The 14,638-nt window shown below is 35.9% G+C and overlaps 2 protein-coding genes across 8 annotated transcripts in view; both read right to left on the bottom strand.

Moving 5' to 3' along the window:
• LOC116267599 (lysine-specific demethylase JMJ18-like) overlaps nt 1-12,248 on the bottom strand; it is a 31,411-nt gene extending 19,163 nt beyond the window's left edge. Inside the window, exons 1-2 of one of the 7 annotated variants that reach the window (XM_031649432.1) lie at nt 12,123-12,248; nt 11,556-11,615 (exon numbers count right to left, since the gene is read on the bottom strand). In XM_031649432.1, the coding sequence (XP_031505292.1) occupies nt 11,556-11,582 (27 nt within the window). In that variant the 5' untranslated portion in view covers nt 11,583-11,615; nt 12,123-12,248. The other 6 variants (XM_031649430.2, XM_031649427.2, XM_031649428.2 and 3 more) reach the window with 6 other exon arrangements.
• Nucleotides 5,052-7,687, bottom strand: LOC126409250 (uncharacterized). The gene is made up of 2 exons (XM_050075303.1): nt 5,328-7,687; nt 5,052-5,225 (listed from the first exon to the last, which is right to left on the bottom strand). The coding sequence occupies exons 1-2, from the start codon at nt 6,878-6,880 to the stop codon at nt 5,201-5,203; spliced, it is 1,578 nt and encodes a 525-aa protein (XP_049931260.1). The 5' UTR covers nt 6,881-7,687; the 3' UTR covers nt 5,052-5,200.
• Nucleotides 12,249-14,638: the final 2,390 nt, after the last annotated feature.

The raw sequence follows: 14,638 nt of genomic DNA, 5'->3' as shown, positions 1-14,638 counted from the left end.
ATCACATATTGGAAATGCACACTTATCCATGGCTCAATCCTCAATACCTTTAAAGAATGTTCTTGTTGTTCCAAATGTTAAGAAAAATATCAATTCTGTGTCAGCTTATTGATGATATTCATTCCTCTGTTGAGTTTACTCCTTCTGTTTATGTTAAGGATGCTTGAACCAAGAAGACATTCGTTGAGGGTGTTCGCAAAGGAGACATGTACGTCATTGAAGAAGCTCTAAAAGTGTCTAAGTTTTGTGTTTCAGATTTATCCTTCCCCAGTCATAGTGAAGTCAATATCACATAATATGATATGTCATCTCTTTGGCACGGTCGTTTAGCACATTGTAGTTGGTCTTTCATTCAAAGTCTTGTTGCAAACGGACTATTACAAAAGCCCAGTCTAAGTCTTGTCAATGAGTCTAGCATGTGCTCAAGTTGTCATATTTGTAAGAGCTATACTCTTTCTTTTCAATTAATAAACAGGCGAGCTTTGAAGTTATTTGACACTATATATTCTGATGTTTGGGGGCCTGCTCCTATTTCTTCCTCTTTCGGGAGTAGATATTATGTTGTTTCCATTGATTCTTATTCACATTACACTTGGATTCACTTCATGAAAAGCAAGTCGAAAGTTTTCCGATTGTTCACTCAATTTCATGTCTTGGTCCAAAACAAATACTCTAGTAATATCCTGCATTTCCAATGTGATGGTGGTGGTAAATTCATTTCAAATGAATTTACTGAGTATTTACTAAATCATAGGATCACTAGACAGATTTCCTATCCACACACACCACAACAGAATGATATTGCTGAAAGAAAACACAAACACATAGTTGAAAGTGCTCTAAGTATGATGCATAACACGGATGTGCCCATGACTTTGTGAACTGAAGCTTTCCATACCGTTGTTCATGTTATTAATCGACTGTCACTATCCATACTTGAAGGAAAATCTCCATTCTTTATTTTACATAAAAAAACAGCCAAATTATAATGAGTTGCGTGTTTTTGGATGCATCTGTTATGTTCATGTTGATGTTTCTTTGAGAAATAAGTTTCAAGATCAAGCTGTCATGTGTAGATTTGTCGGTTATGTAGAAAATTATAAAGGTTGTCACTGCTACAATCCAAAGACTGGACGTGTGCATATTTTACGACAATGTTGTTTTTGATGAACTCAGGTTGAAGGATTTAAAGGACTCACATGCAGCACTTAATGTAAGAAATGATGTATATGACTCATGGCTGAGTGCTGAAATATTAGGCCAATGAGCAAATACACACCATGCACAAAGTGACAGGATAATTGATGAACTCGAGACAGCCACAAACACTCAGATGGACAGCATACCTGCATCTACTCAGACCAACAGCACGAACATGACTTCACCTAATCGGTTTTCAGGAGTGGTGTATAATCGACGATCAGTTCCAACAACTGATCCAGAAACTACCACTACTTGTCCCTGTAGATCAGAACGTGTGCGGCACCCTATTGATAGATGGGTCAGTTATGACAATTTCTCTTTGGATTTTCAGCTTTTCATGACAGAGTTGAACAAAAAGGTGGAGCCAAAATGCTATGAGCACGCGTGCAAAAGCAAATATTGGATCGAGGTCATGAATGAAGAAATGACTGCCTTAAATGAATGTCAAACTTGGGAGATTGTTCCTCGTCCAGCTGGTAGGAATGTAGTGGGCTCAAAATGGGTTTACAAGCTCAAGTATAAACCTGATGGAACCATTGATAGATATAAGGTTCGACTTGTGGCTAGAGGCTTCACTCAGCAATACCAAGAAGATTATGATGAGAATTTCAGTCCAGTCATCAAGATGGGAACGATCCGGGTTAGCATCTATCTTGCCGTCTCATATGGATGGAATTTATATCAGTTGGATGTTAAAATGTTTTTTTTTCATGGCTTTCTAAAGGAAGAAATATACATGAAACAACCTCCAGGTTATGCTACCAATGATCCAGGCAAATGGGTGTGAAAATTACAAAAATCACTGTATGGGCTTAAGCAAGCATCTCGTTCATGGTTCGATAGATTTTCCCTTCATATACAGCAGGCTGGTTTCCTCAGAAGTTCACTTGATCATTCCTTATTCATCTATAGGTTATGCTACCAATGATCCAGCCAAATGGGTGTGAAAATTACAAAAATCACTGTATGGGCTTAAGCAAGCATCTCGTTCATGGTTCGATAGATTTTCCCTTCATATACAGCAGGCTGGTTTCCTCATAAGTTCACTTGATCATTCATTATTCATCTATCATTCAGGTGAAATTACCACTTGGCTACTCATATATGTAGATGACATAGTCCTTACTGGAAATTCTTCATGTCATATATCTCATGTGAAGAAGGTATTGCAACAAGAATTCAAGATTAAGGATCTCGGCGAACTACGGTATTTCTTGAGAGTTGAGCTTAATAGAAAAGGTGACACATTAACCCTTACGCAGCATAAATATACTCTTGATATTTTGGATAAAGCAGGTATGACAAATTGCAAGCCCATAAATACTCTTAGTGTTTTAAACACAAAATTGAATGCCTCGGATGGGAGTGATGCATACTCAAATCCTAGTTTCTATCATTAGTATAGTTGGCATGTTGCAATATCTCACTTTTACATGCCCAAACATAGTATATGCAGTCAATCAAGTATCTCAGTTTATGCACGCACCCACAGAGGGGCATATGGATGCTACCAAACGCATCCTACGTTATCTTAAGGCTACTCTTGGGGATGGACTCGTCTACACAAAACAGTCAACTGTTTTGCATGGCCACAATATTTCCGCCTACACTGATGCAGATTGGGCAGGTGATCCAGATGATAGACGATCAGTTTTCGATTATTGTCTCTTCCTTGATTCCAACCTTATTTGTTGGAATAGTAGGAAACAGCGTGCAGTTGCTAGATCTAGCACCGAGGCAGAATATAGGGCAATGGCTGCAGGCACAACTGAAGCTTCATGGTTACATCATTTGCTTGGGGATCTCTCACTTCCCATTGCTCAGTTGTTTTGGATTTTGTGACAACCAAAGTGCGATCAAGATTGCCTTCAATCCTATTTTACATAATCGCACTAAGCATATAGAGATTGATCAGCACTTCATTCTTCAAAAGGTTGCGGAAGAGGAGATTGTTCCTACTTATATAACCACGTCTCAACAAGTGGCCGATTTTTTTACCAAGGGACTCACAGAGCACCATTTCTGGGAATTGAAGAACAAGTTGTGCATGATCAAACCTCATGCACAACTTGAGAGGGGCTGTCAAAATCTTACACAACCTGCTACATCTTCATGCTGTGAGAGAAATTGGAGTATATATTCACATATTCACACGATAAAACGAAATAATCTCACAAGCAAACGTGCAGGAGATCTGCTTTATGTGCATTCTAACCTTCGACTTCTATCACGAAACAAAGAAGAATATAGGTAAATATGTCTATGATTTATTGATTTAGATGTTTCTCTTCTTATTCACTAATATCATAATAACTACAATTTTTTTTGTCTTGTAGGGAAGGAGAAATTAAAAATTGGGACGTGAATGTTGAGGACTTTAACTTAGAAGAAGACAACGAACTTGCAGTTCTTAATTCCAGATTCGAAGAACCTTCTATTCCATCAACATCTTCTATTGTGGAAGAAGAGGAGAACGATTTGGACATTGACATTGACTAGAATGATGATGAACAATGTTTTGAGAATTGTGATGAACAATGTTTTTGTTGGAGACTTTCTTATGACATTATGACATTGTGATTGTAAGAGTGAACTATTAGTTTTAGTTTAATGGTTTTTTTTTCATTTTATCATTTTTGAGAATATAAAGTTAGTCGTATCCTCGTATCCAAAAAAATTGAAAATTGCCGTGTCCGCACCCGTATCGCTGTACCCGTATCGTACCCGCACCCATGTGACATAGGTATGTATATATGCAAAATAACACAAAAAAATCAAAATGAAAGCAACATTTTAGTAAACAAGTGAACAATAGCTCTAAGAATATAATGAAAAGTAAGGTGGAAAAAATTAAATCAAAGTAAAATTAATTTGAATCTAAAGGTACCTGAATGTGTCCAAGTACCCATTTTGGGTAGACGACACGGGTACGTGGACCTTACTGAAGTACCCATGTGACTATGACTGTAACATGTTGTCATGACACCTGCGAGCTGCCTGGGCACCAAGCAGGGAGTCTAGCGCCTAGGCAAGCCTAGGAAAAAAGGTGACCAATCTTTTATTTTTTATTTTTTTTAAGTTATGTTAACATGTCAAGTTATTTTGACTAACTATTACTAATATTTGAAATGTGGAGAGTACTAATATAACAAGCATAAAGAACTTCAGCAATCAAAAATTAATTTTTGTTTTCATTGAATATGCAAAATCAATAGAAGAAGTTTAACATTACACATTAAATGTAATCTAATACAAGCAACCAAAAAAAAAAAAACTGAATCTAAACTCTGGTAGAAGGAATGTAAATCCGTAGGAACGCTTTAATCCATCTGTACCTAAAGAAAGACATAATATAATAAAAAAAAACTAACAGTATATAATAGTATACATACAAGTACATAACCATGCTAATGTATACATACAACAGGTATCACATTATTACATATTATATAACAAGCTAACAATATATACATATAATAGGTTTATGCAATACTATATAACAGGTATAACAAACGGTACATAACACTATGTACATATAACATGTATTACAATATATAGAACAGGCAATAACAAATTGTATTATAGTACAATTTAACATAATAGTATATACATATAAGCTATGTCACATAGGTACGGGTACGGGTGCGGGTACGGGTACCAGTATGGGTATGGGTACGGACCATTTTCAAAAAATTTGGGTACGGGGGTACGGCCGTACACACACGGACATATATATGTATATAAATATATATATATCAAAAATTTCAAACAAACTAACATATTCACACATATATATCAAAAAATTGCAAACAGAATAAAATCATGGTCCAAAACACAGTATGGAGGTAATTAACATACAATTATACAAACATGTCAGCTTTCTTGATTCTCCTCAGTCGCATCATGAACATTAGAAGGAGCAACAGGTTCTGTAAGGTCCATGTTAAAAGCATGCAAATCATCTCCTCCTTCAAGTTCCACATCAATGTCCTCTGGATTAACATCCCAATACTTGGATGATCCTGAATTGCAAGTTGCAACAATTCTTTTACAACATGAAGAGGTTGGAGTGGACATAAACTAAATAATGTATACATATCAAAGATACAAAAAGAAAGAAATACCTGTAATCATTGGAAGTACGTGAAAGTAAGTGTAGGTTGGAGTGGACATAAACTAAATCTTCTGCTTGCTTACTAGTTAGCTTATTTCTCTTGATGTTGTGAATTTGAGAATAAGTGCTCCAATTTCTTTCACAACATGAAGAGGTTGCAGGTTGAGATAATAACTTCAGCGCAAGTTGTTGGAGATTTGGTGTCGATGCTCCAAAACACAACCACCAATTAACATGATCTTTTTCATCTCTTGCCATTGCAGCTTGTATTGAATCATTTCTTCCACCAGAGAAGATCGCAAACTCATTATTTATTATCTTTAACCGATGAAAATCAGAATACAGACTTCCCAAACATATCTCCCTATTTTTTGATATTTCTGGATCTCGATTAGGAGGAACACGATCAGTACCTCCTGCCAACCATGTTTGTCCATAGTATTTGGGATTTAAAGAGTGTGCCATACAATGCAAAGGGTTATTGCTTTTGTTCCATCTTGTTACTAAAATTCTATGCACATGATCGAAAAACTCAGAACCATCAAGTGCAACATTCTTTTTCTCATGTCTAAAAATGATGTTTTGAATTTTTTCAATCATGTTATCCCACATATCATAAACTTTATGAAGCATGGGCCCTTCTTTATCAACTTCTCTCAGCATCTGCCAAATAGGCTCTGTAAACTGCAGAAAATATGTAACTTTATCCCACCATTCATCTTCTAAAATGCATTTTTTAATTTCTTGAGCCTTCACGATGTCATCATTCCGATAAAACTCCCAATCATTGTCAGTCACCATAAGTGTTAATGCATGTTTCACCTGCTTTATTCTTTTTATCATTACGATAATGGATGCAAAACGAGTCTCTGCTACCTTCAACAATTTCAAATCAGAATGCCTATTAAATATAGCAAGAGCATTGTTGTGGTTTACAACAAAATTTCTGATGTTTCTGACATCATGCTCAAGCTCCTCAATCCATGAACACAAGAAACCGGCATTTGGATCATCTTTTGATGGGTTGCAAATACTTTTAAGTGCTAGATTTATACTGTGTGCTACACAAGGAGTCCAGAATATGTGACTATATTTGGGATCACTTGCCAAATTCATTCCTGCTCGTTGGCAAACTGGAGCATTATCAGTAATAAGTTGCACAACATTATCTTCACCCACTTCTTTGATGACTTCTATAAATAGCCCTTTTAAATACTCAGCATCTTTATACTCCCCAGATGCATCAACACATTTCAAGAAGATTGGTCCATCAAGCGAATAAGCAATAAAATTTATCAGTAGCCGCCTTTGTATATTAGTCCACCCCTCAGAAACAATGGATACTCCATATTGTATCCACGAAAAATTCTTCTCTAATAATTTTTCAATGTTTGCCTTCTCTTCTGCAAGAATTACTGTTCTTAACTTCTCTGAACTCGGGGGTACATAACCACTCAAGCTGCAATTAGCCAAACCTGTAACAACATCTTTCCAATAAGGACTTCTGGCTACATTAAAAGGAAGTGAACTTGCAAAAAAGAACCTTCCGATCCTTCTATCCATCTCTGCCCTTCCAATATTATTGAATGCTTGTGCTAATGTTTTTCTTTTCTTTGAAGGATCTTCACCTCCTTCAGTAGCATAAAGAGGAACAGACACACTTGATCTGGATGAAGATTTCTTCGTCTCAGCTGCATCTTGTTCTTTTTGAATATCTTAATCTCCTCGTTGGTAACTTTTGGGCATGGTCTAATTCCAATGCCAGAAATATGCAACACATGTGCCTTGCAACGTGTATAAGAGCCTGTGAACATCATATCGCAAAATTTGCAAGAAAACATTACATTCCCACCACCACCTGGTCCTTTTGATAGTTTCTTCACATAGCGCCAAAGAGGCTGAGATGGATTATCCTTCTCTACTGTAGCAGTATTAAGTTATTAACACTACCACTGCTGCTTTCTACATTTCTACTTCCTGTAGGTATCATTTCTTTTCCTTTATCAGTCATTACAACTTATGTTTGAAAAGCACCTAGCAAAAGAGCTGCAACACATAATCAATAGAAACGAGGATCATTCCAAATAGACGAATCCTCTCACGAAACGATATATCACAGCAATAACTAGGGAAGACGCAGAGATGATCACGAAATATATCTCAGAACCTGTCGTCGTCGTCGTTTTCTGATTAAGAGGTCAAATAAAGGGAACACAAACACAAACAGAGATGCATATTTCTGACAGTCGATGCATATCTCCGGCGTAACACTTGGAAAATAGAACACAAAAAACAGACGCAAACGGAACACAAAAAATAGTCTCAAGAGCCGGCGGCGAAGGCACGGGTGTAAAATGAAAAAAAATTGAAAAATACCCTCACAGTCACCGCTGTTGTCGCCGGTATGGTCCGCTGCCGGCAATAACTCAACTGTCATCTCAAGATCGACGAGTGTTGCCGGCGGCGAAGGCAGGGGTGGAAAACGAAAAAAAAAATGAAAAATACCCTCACAGTCGCCGCTGTCGTCGCCCTGCCGTTTTGCCGCTGCTGTCGCCTTTGGCAAATAGCAACATGTCTGGATATGTTACACCATGCTCTGAAAAGCTTCGAACCATCATCCTATAACAAGAGAAGAGTTGAATAGATAAATTGCTGCAATATCAAAAGTTAACATGGGAGCGACATGGAGTCTCAATTGTATCTGATGGCTGGACAGATATTCATAGACACCCACTTATTAACTTTATTGCAACTTCAGCTAATGGGTCAATCTTTCTAAAAGCAATAGATGCATTTGGTGAATTTAAAAATGTTGAGTATTTGAAAGGGTTATTTGTAGAGTTGATTGAAGAAGTTGGAAAGGATAAGGTTGTCCAGATAATTACAGATAATGTACATGTATGTAAAGTTGTCAGTCTTCTAGTGGAACATGAATATCCTCACATTTTTTTGACACTTTGTGCAGTCCATAGTTTAAATTTGGCATTGAAAAGTATATGCAATCCACCAAGCAAAGAACAAGATCTTCGTGTGTATGAACTGTGTTCGTGGATTGAAGAATTGAAAAGAGATGTTAAAAACATTAGAAACTTCATAGTTAATCATCAGCATGCGCTTTCCATTTATAATAGATATACTAACCTGAAGTTATTAAGAATTGCAGAGACACGTTTTGCTTTTATCATTGTTATGATGAAGAAAATCAAGAAGGTTAAAAGTGCATTAATCAATATGATGACAGATGATGACTGGAACTTCTATTGTGCTGATGATGATGACAAGGCTCAAATCATCAAACGGTTGCTTGTTGATGATGTTTTTTGAGATAAAATCTCTTATTTTCTTGCATTCACAGAGCATATTTAGGAGATGTTGATGGCTCTTGATTGTGATAACCCAATGCTTCATTGTGTTTATGAGATGTGGGACAATATGATTGAAAAATTACGAGATGTCATTTTCAATCATGAGAATGACTTTGCATTTGAAGATTCAGATTTTTTTTATCATGTGCATAATATATTAGTAACAAGATGGGATAAGAGCAACACCCCTTTGCAATGCATGGCACACTCATTGAACCCTAAGTATTATGGATTAAAATGGCTCTCTGAAGGTGTTGGAAGAACCCCACCACATATAGATACTGAATTATCAGGACATAGGTTGACATGTCTTAATAAAATTTTTAGAGATCCACATCAAAATGAAACGAGCTCACAATGAGTTTACAAGCTTTTCTATAGGAAATGAAAATATGGCTGCAATGGTAGATGGGGACACATATCTACCTATTCTTTGGTGGGTCAAACATGGACATGCTTATCCCACTCTTCAGTACCTTGCTTTGAGGTTGTTAGTTCGGTCTGCTACCTCTTCATGCTCTGATAGAAATTGGAGCACCTATTCACATATTCACAACATTAAGAGAAACAAACTTACAAGTAAGCATGCAGAAGATTTAGTTTATGTGCACTCTAATCTTCGGTTACTTTCACGAAGCAGTAATGAATACAGGTAAATCAACACTTATTGTCTTGTAAATTTTTTGTGTCTATATTCTTGATTACTTGATAATTATATTCTTAATTCTTATCCCTCTATAGGGAATGAAGCAGTAAAAATTGGGATGTAAATGGTGAGGAATTTAACTTCGAATGAGTGGATGATCTAGACCATCTTAATTCAAGGTTAAATAAACCATGTACACTACAAGAGGTAGGGGTGAATGAGGAGGACGTTGTGGAGGTGGACATGGAAGAGGAAGAAGAATGGAAAGAATGATCTCAGTCTATTTATGTTTTTCTATCAGATTATATGTAGGAACTATGAAAGGAACATTTTATGTTTTTTTTTATGAGATTATATAAAGGAACATTGTCTTAATGATGTGATGATATCATTTGGTTTTTCAAAATTTTTAATTTTCTTAATTAAAAATATATAATCATCCTTGTACCGTCGTACCAAGATTTGCGAAAATGCGGTACCCGTACTCGTTTTCCCATACCCGTACTCGTACCTATGTGACATAGCAATTAAGAAACGTTAATTGAAAAGGAAGGTGGCTTTTCAACTAAGATTATCATAGGTCCAGTTTAGAGAGCATAGATTTCTTATTTTGGTTTTTTTCTGTTTCATGTGTATTGTTTAGAGCTTAGTTTCAGTTGTACAATGAGAATTCTATCATCTGGTTTATTCCTCACTAAACTTTTCTTCTGCAATTTTACAAGTTGATTTTGACTAATCCTAATTTGATAACATGCTAATGTTTTCTTAACACATAAAAGTTAAAAATAAGCATAGTCACAGAAAACGCATTTTTTTCGAAAAAAAACGCGAAAAAATGTGAGAAATTAAATGGCCATTTAAAACTTTTAAAAACGCATTTTTTAAAAAAAACATTAAAAAAATGCGTTTTTAACGTTCTTTTTCGCGTTTTTTTTTCACTTTTTTCATTTTTTTCAGTTTTTTTTATTCCAAACAGTTTTCTTTTCATTTTTTATTTTTTATTTGTTGCAAATCTACTTATCTTTTGATGTTTGTGTTATTAGTTTCTCACTTATTTTAGTTTTCTGACTTTATCCCATTTTTAGTTTTTAAAAATTTACCGTATTTTTCTCGTTTTTTTCAAGCTCATCGTATTATACCTGAGAAAAACTTCGTCATTTAAAACTTTGAGACACTATTTGTGACTATGAAAATAACTAGCAAAATTGCAACGACTTTTGGATGCCTTATTAGGCTAGGCACACCTACACAACGCCTAGCCACCTTGACAACAAAGATTACACATGTCCCACTTTTTGGCAAAATCAGCATGTCCTGCAGTAAAGTTCATTCATATAATCAACAATTTGGTCCCCTCTCAAAAATTTTGCAGTGTGAGAAACTGTATGAGAAACTATATAGTGTAAATGTCGATACCTTTTACAATTTCCTTCAAGTGCATTCTTTGATTTTTGAGTGATATTTTTCGGCACCTATCTACAATTAGATGAGTCCGAACGCCTCCAGAGAGAGTTGGCCCAAATTTAGGCAAAATCAACTGCTTCACCTGTTTAAATTGCAACCAATTATTTCTTCCAGACACTAGGTTACAGGGATTATGGAAGCCCTATGATTTCGTATCTTGAAAAACATCTTATGCCCACATACCATGACAAGAAGCATCCGCAAACAGTTTGAAGTCCATATACATTTTCTAGTACTTGCACATAGCCTTACTGTGATCACATCAGCTAAAGAATGACCACAAACAGTTTGAAGTCCATCTACATTTTCTACTACTTGGACGATAGCCTTACTGCTATCACATCAACTAAAGAATGGTTCCATAAAAGGGCCAGACGCATGAATAAATGATAATAGGGAGACCTTGATGCTCCGAATAGCCTTAACTTTATCAACGAAATGATAAAGATGCTTCCATGGACAAGGCTTAGCAAATAAACATACAATTATAGGAGTAAAAGAACGATCAGGAATAAGGTAAGACGGCAAACAGGAAGATCAACCAGAAATCCTACAGCATACAATTTTGGGTGGAGTCTATCAACGTCATGCATTACAATCTGAGGTTATTAGATAAATGAACATTCCAATAACCAATATAAGTATAAAGACTTAGACATGACAATGAAAACGCAAGATGCAGGAACGGAACAGCCAAGATAAACGACAATATAAAGGAAGAAAACATCGTAAAAGAAAAAATTAAGGGACCAAGAAATCTTACTTCTTCCTGGAAATCCTTTTCGCCCATGAGAAATTAATCTACTCAGGGTAGCCGATCCACCTCCCCCAACCAAAAGAGAGAAATGAGAAACAGCAAAGGAGGGAAAAAGGGGCTCGTTCCCAAAATCTAACCGAAGCAAGAACAAGCAAATCATGGAAAGCACCAAGAGACGAACAAAATTCCAGCCCTTACAAGAACAGGAAATCAAAAAAACCATCAAATAACAAGCTTCTAGAACTTCAGTAAATCGGTTTTTACCAAAAGGAAAAACTCCTCAAAAGGAAAAAAAAAAAGGAAAAAGGGAAACGGTCAAGAAGAATTCACCAATAAAAGAAGCACCACTGAGCAATTTGAAATACCCAACTGCCAAATCCACGCAAAAGACCAAGAATTTGCAGAGTATCCCCTTTTGTTTATGAAAAACAGAAAGCAGGGAAGGAAAAGGGAATAAATCAGAGTGCATGAAACAACCTTAAAGGCCGGTTAGAAGTTTGAAGGAGGGTCCCCTAACAGGATGGGATTTATGTCAACTAACTAAGAAATTAGAAACTAAAACATTTTTCTTACAGACGGATGCAGGTCTCGGACACGTTTTGTGAAAGGATACCAAGGTTCTCCAAAGTTGGTTGCTTCCTCTGTTCACGCGTGTTGGCGTGGTCAACCAACCAGAGAGCTCCATCCCGAAACCCCAAAGGGTTGGCACACGCATCTCGCGCTCGTGTAAAGTATGAAAGGGTAATTCAGTCATTACACCTTCCCCTTTCTCAGCGGTAGATCTAGGGGCGGTTATGTGCACGTTGATCTCCGAGGGCGGACGGCTCCAAGCTGCGCCCTCCCGTCTTGTGGGTCCTACTTCGGTTTGAACTTTCCACTCGGGTCAGTGGAACCGAAACCTTTCCTGAATCGGGTATCTGGGAATCCACATCCAGAACCACATTTGAACTGGCAATTTTTTTGGAATTTTGACTTACTCGGAAACGCATGTATTAATCAATTCTTTCGCATTTTACAAGCCGCATCATGCAGGAAGGGTGCGATCTGTGTTTTTCTTTTTGTCTCCCGCTTAAAAAAAAAAAAAAAAGGAAAAAACCCTGACCTGAGTGGTGTCAAAAACTTTTGAGGAAATCGCGGCCAAAAAGTCCCAGTACACAAATGTAAAAAAACGATTAATTCATGAATCTTGAATTATAAGTTTTTTTTTACAAGAAGAATCGATAGCATTCAATGAGGTTTTTGGGCTGCGCATTATGGAATTACATTATCTACATGTACGGATTTCTTTCTCGCATGCTAATATTTATATCACACTTTGTGCCATTATTATATAATAATGAAATCTAGGATGCGTCACACTGTACATAGCATTTATGTACTGAACATTTACTGCAGATGTCTGGATATTATGAGATACTCGAAATCATCTACTAACTTGCTGAAAACAGACTATGTGTGAGCGATTCTAAAATGAAATTAACCAACTATTAATCTTAAATCCACAAAAATTTTAGATTTTGCTTTTTCTTAAGTAGATAAACAGTTTTAGTCAATTTTATCAATCAATTCACCTGTATGAACTCATTCATGCACATAAATATAAAGGGGAAGGGATATCACGTAACAAGTTAGTTAATTAAATAAGCTATACATCAAAATTAGGGCTGACCATCAGGGCCGGCCAGCTCGATTCAACGTCGAGCCTATGCCTACCTAGCCCCCAGCACAGTCTAGGCCTGTCCAACTCGATTTTAGGGATGTCAATGGATCGGATTTGGATCAGATATACCCTTAATCAAATTCATTTTTTTTATATTCACATATTGAAATACTAATAAAGAAAGTCATATTTGAATTTGAATATGAAATCCAATTTCCCAATGTGAATCTAATTTTTATATTCATATCTGAATCCAAATCTGAACTTTGAACTGGATTTTGCCAATTTTCAAAATGTAATAGCATTAGATATAAGATATTTGTCAAAAAATGAATTCGATCTGAATCTGTATCCGAATCCGAACGGATGCTATTTATTAAATCGAATTCAATTCGATTTTTTAATCGGATATTAATTTTTTTTTCATATCGATTTTTTTGGACCGATTCAATTGAATATCCGATTTAAATAATATATATTGACATCTCTACCCAAATCACTCTAAAAAAAATAAAATGTTTATATTTTACATATAAATATAAAAACATTTAAAATATATATTTAAAAAGTTTAATAATAATATTTTTGCTAGACCAAGTCTGACCCAACCCAGCCGAATGTTGGTCACGACCCGAGCTGGCCCAAGCCCAAGCCTAAGCCCGGTCCAGCCTTAATTGAAATAAGTCTATTGGTAGTACCAACCCACCCATCAAATTATGGAACGTGCTCCAGTGATCAATCTCATGGAAACAGATTGCGACAAGTAGTTGTTTAACTTTTGTCTGTTTAAAAATGAAAACTCGAGAGTTTGATGAGTATTTCTGAAATTTGTTACCCACTTTTCATGTTCTTCAGTAACCCTTTGAGACATTTAAATTGTCCGCACACTTTTTGACATATTTAATACAAACAACCTCATCAAGTTGCACCTGAACCGAGTTGATTACTTTTCGGTCTTAATAGAACCCTTAGTAATACTAATGAAATAAGACACATAGATGAGAATCTGTTGACTAGAATGATTTGAAGCGAGGGTCCTAGCTCTAGAATGCTGGAAGAAATGGTAGATGTAAACAAAGATTTAGAAATTTAATCAGTAGCTAACTCTATTAAATCCCATAACTTTATAAAGAACAGGGTTTTTGAGTATAAACCCACAATTAGTCAGAATAGGTCGAAAAATATTCCCAATAAATGTTATGATTCCTTGCCACAAACCCTGGATTATTAAAGAATAGATTAAAATTCTGTCTAGTCAAATTTCAACAAAAAAAACATATAGAAAACTCTTTTTGTGAATGCTATAAAGGACTTAGGATCATCTTGGCAAGTATTAATCTCAAAAGATTGATAGATATGGAAGTATTTGATATGTAAATTTCCTTGTAAAACTTGATCAAAGAAGGATATGTGAAAATGATTATTGTAA

Source organism: Nymphaea colorata, chromosome 14, assembly GCF_008831285.2.
Source record: "Nymphaea colorata isolate Beijing-Zhang1983 chromosome 14, ASM883128v2, whole genome shotgun sequence".
NCBI classification, from domain to species: domain Eukaryota; kingdom Viridiplantae; phylum Streptophyta; class Magnoliopsida; order Nymphaeales; family Nymphaeaceae; genus Nymphaea; species Nymphaea colorata.
This window is presented reverse-complemented; position numbering and strand designations above follow the sequence as displayed.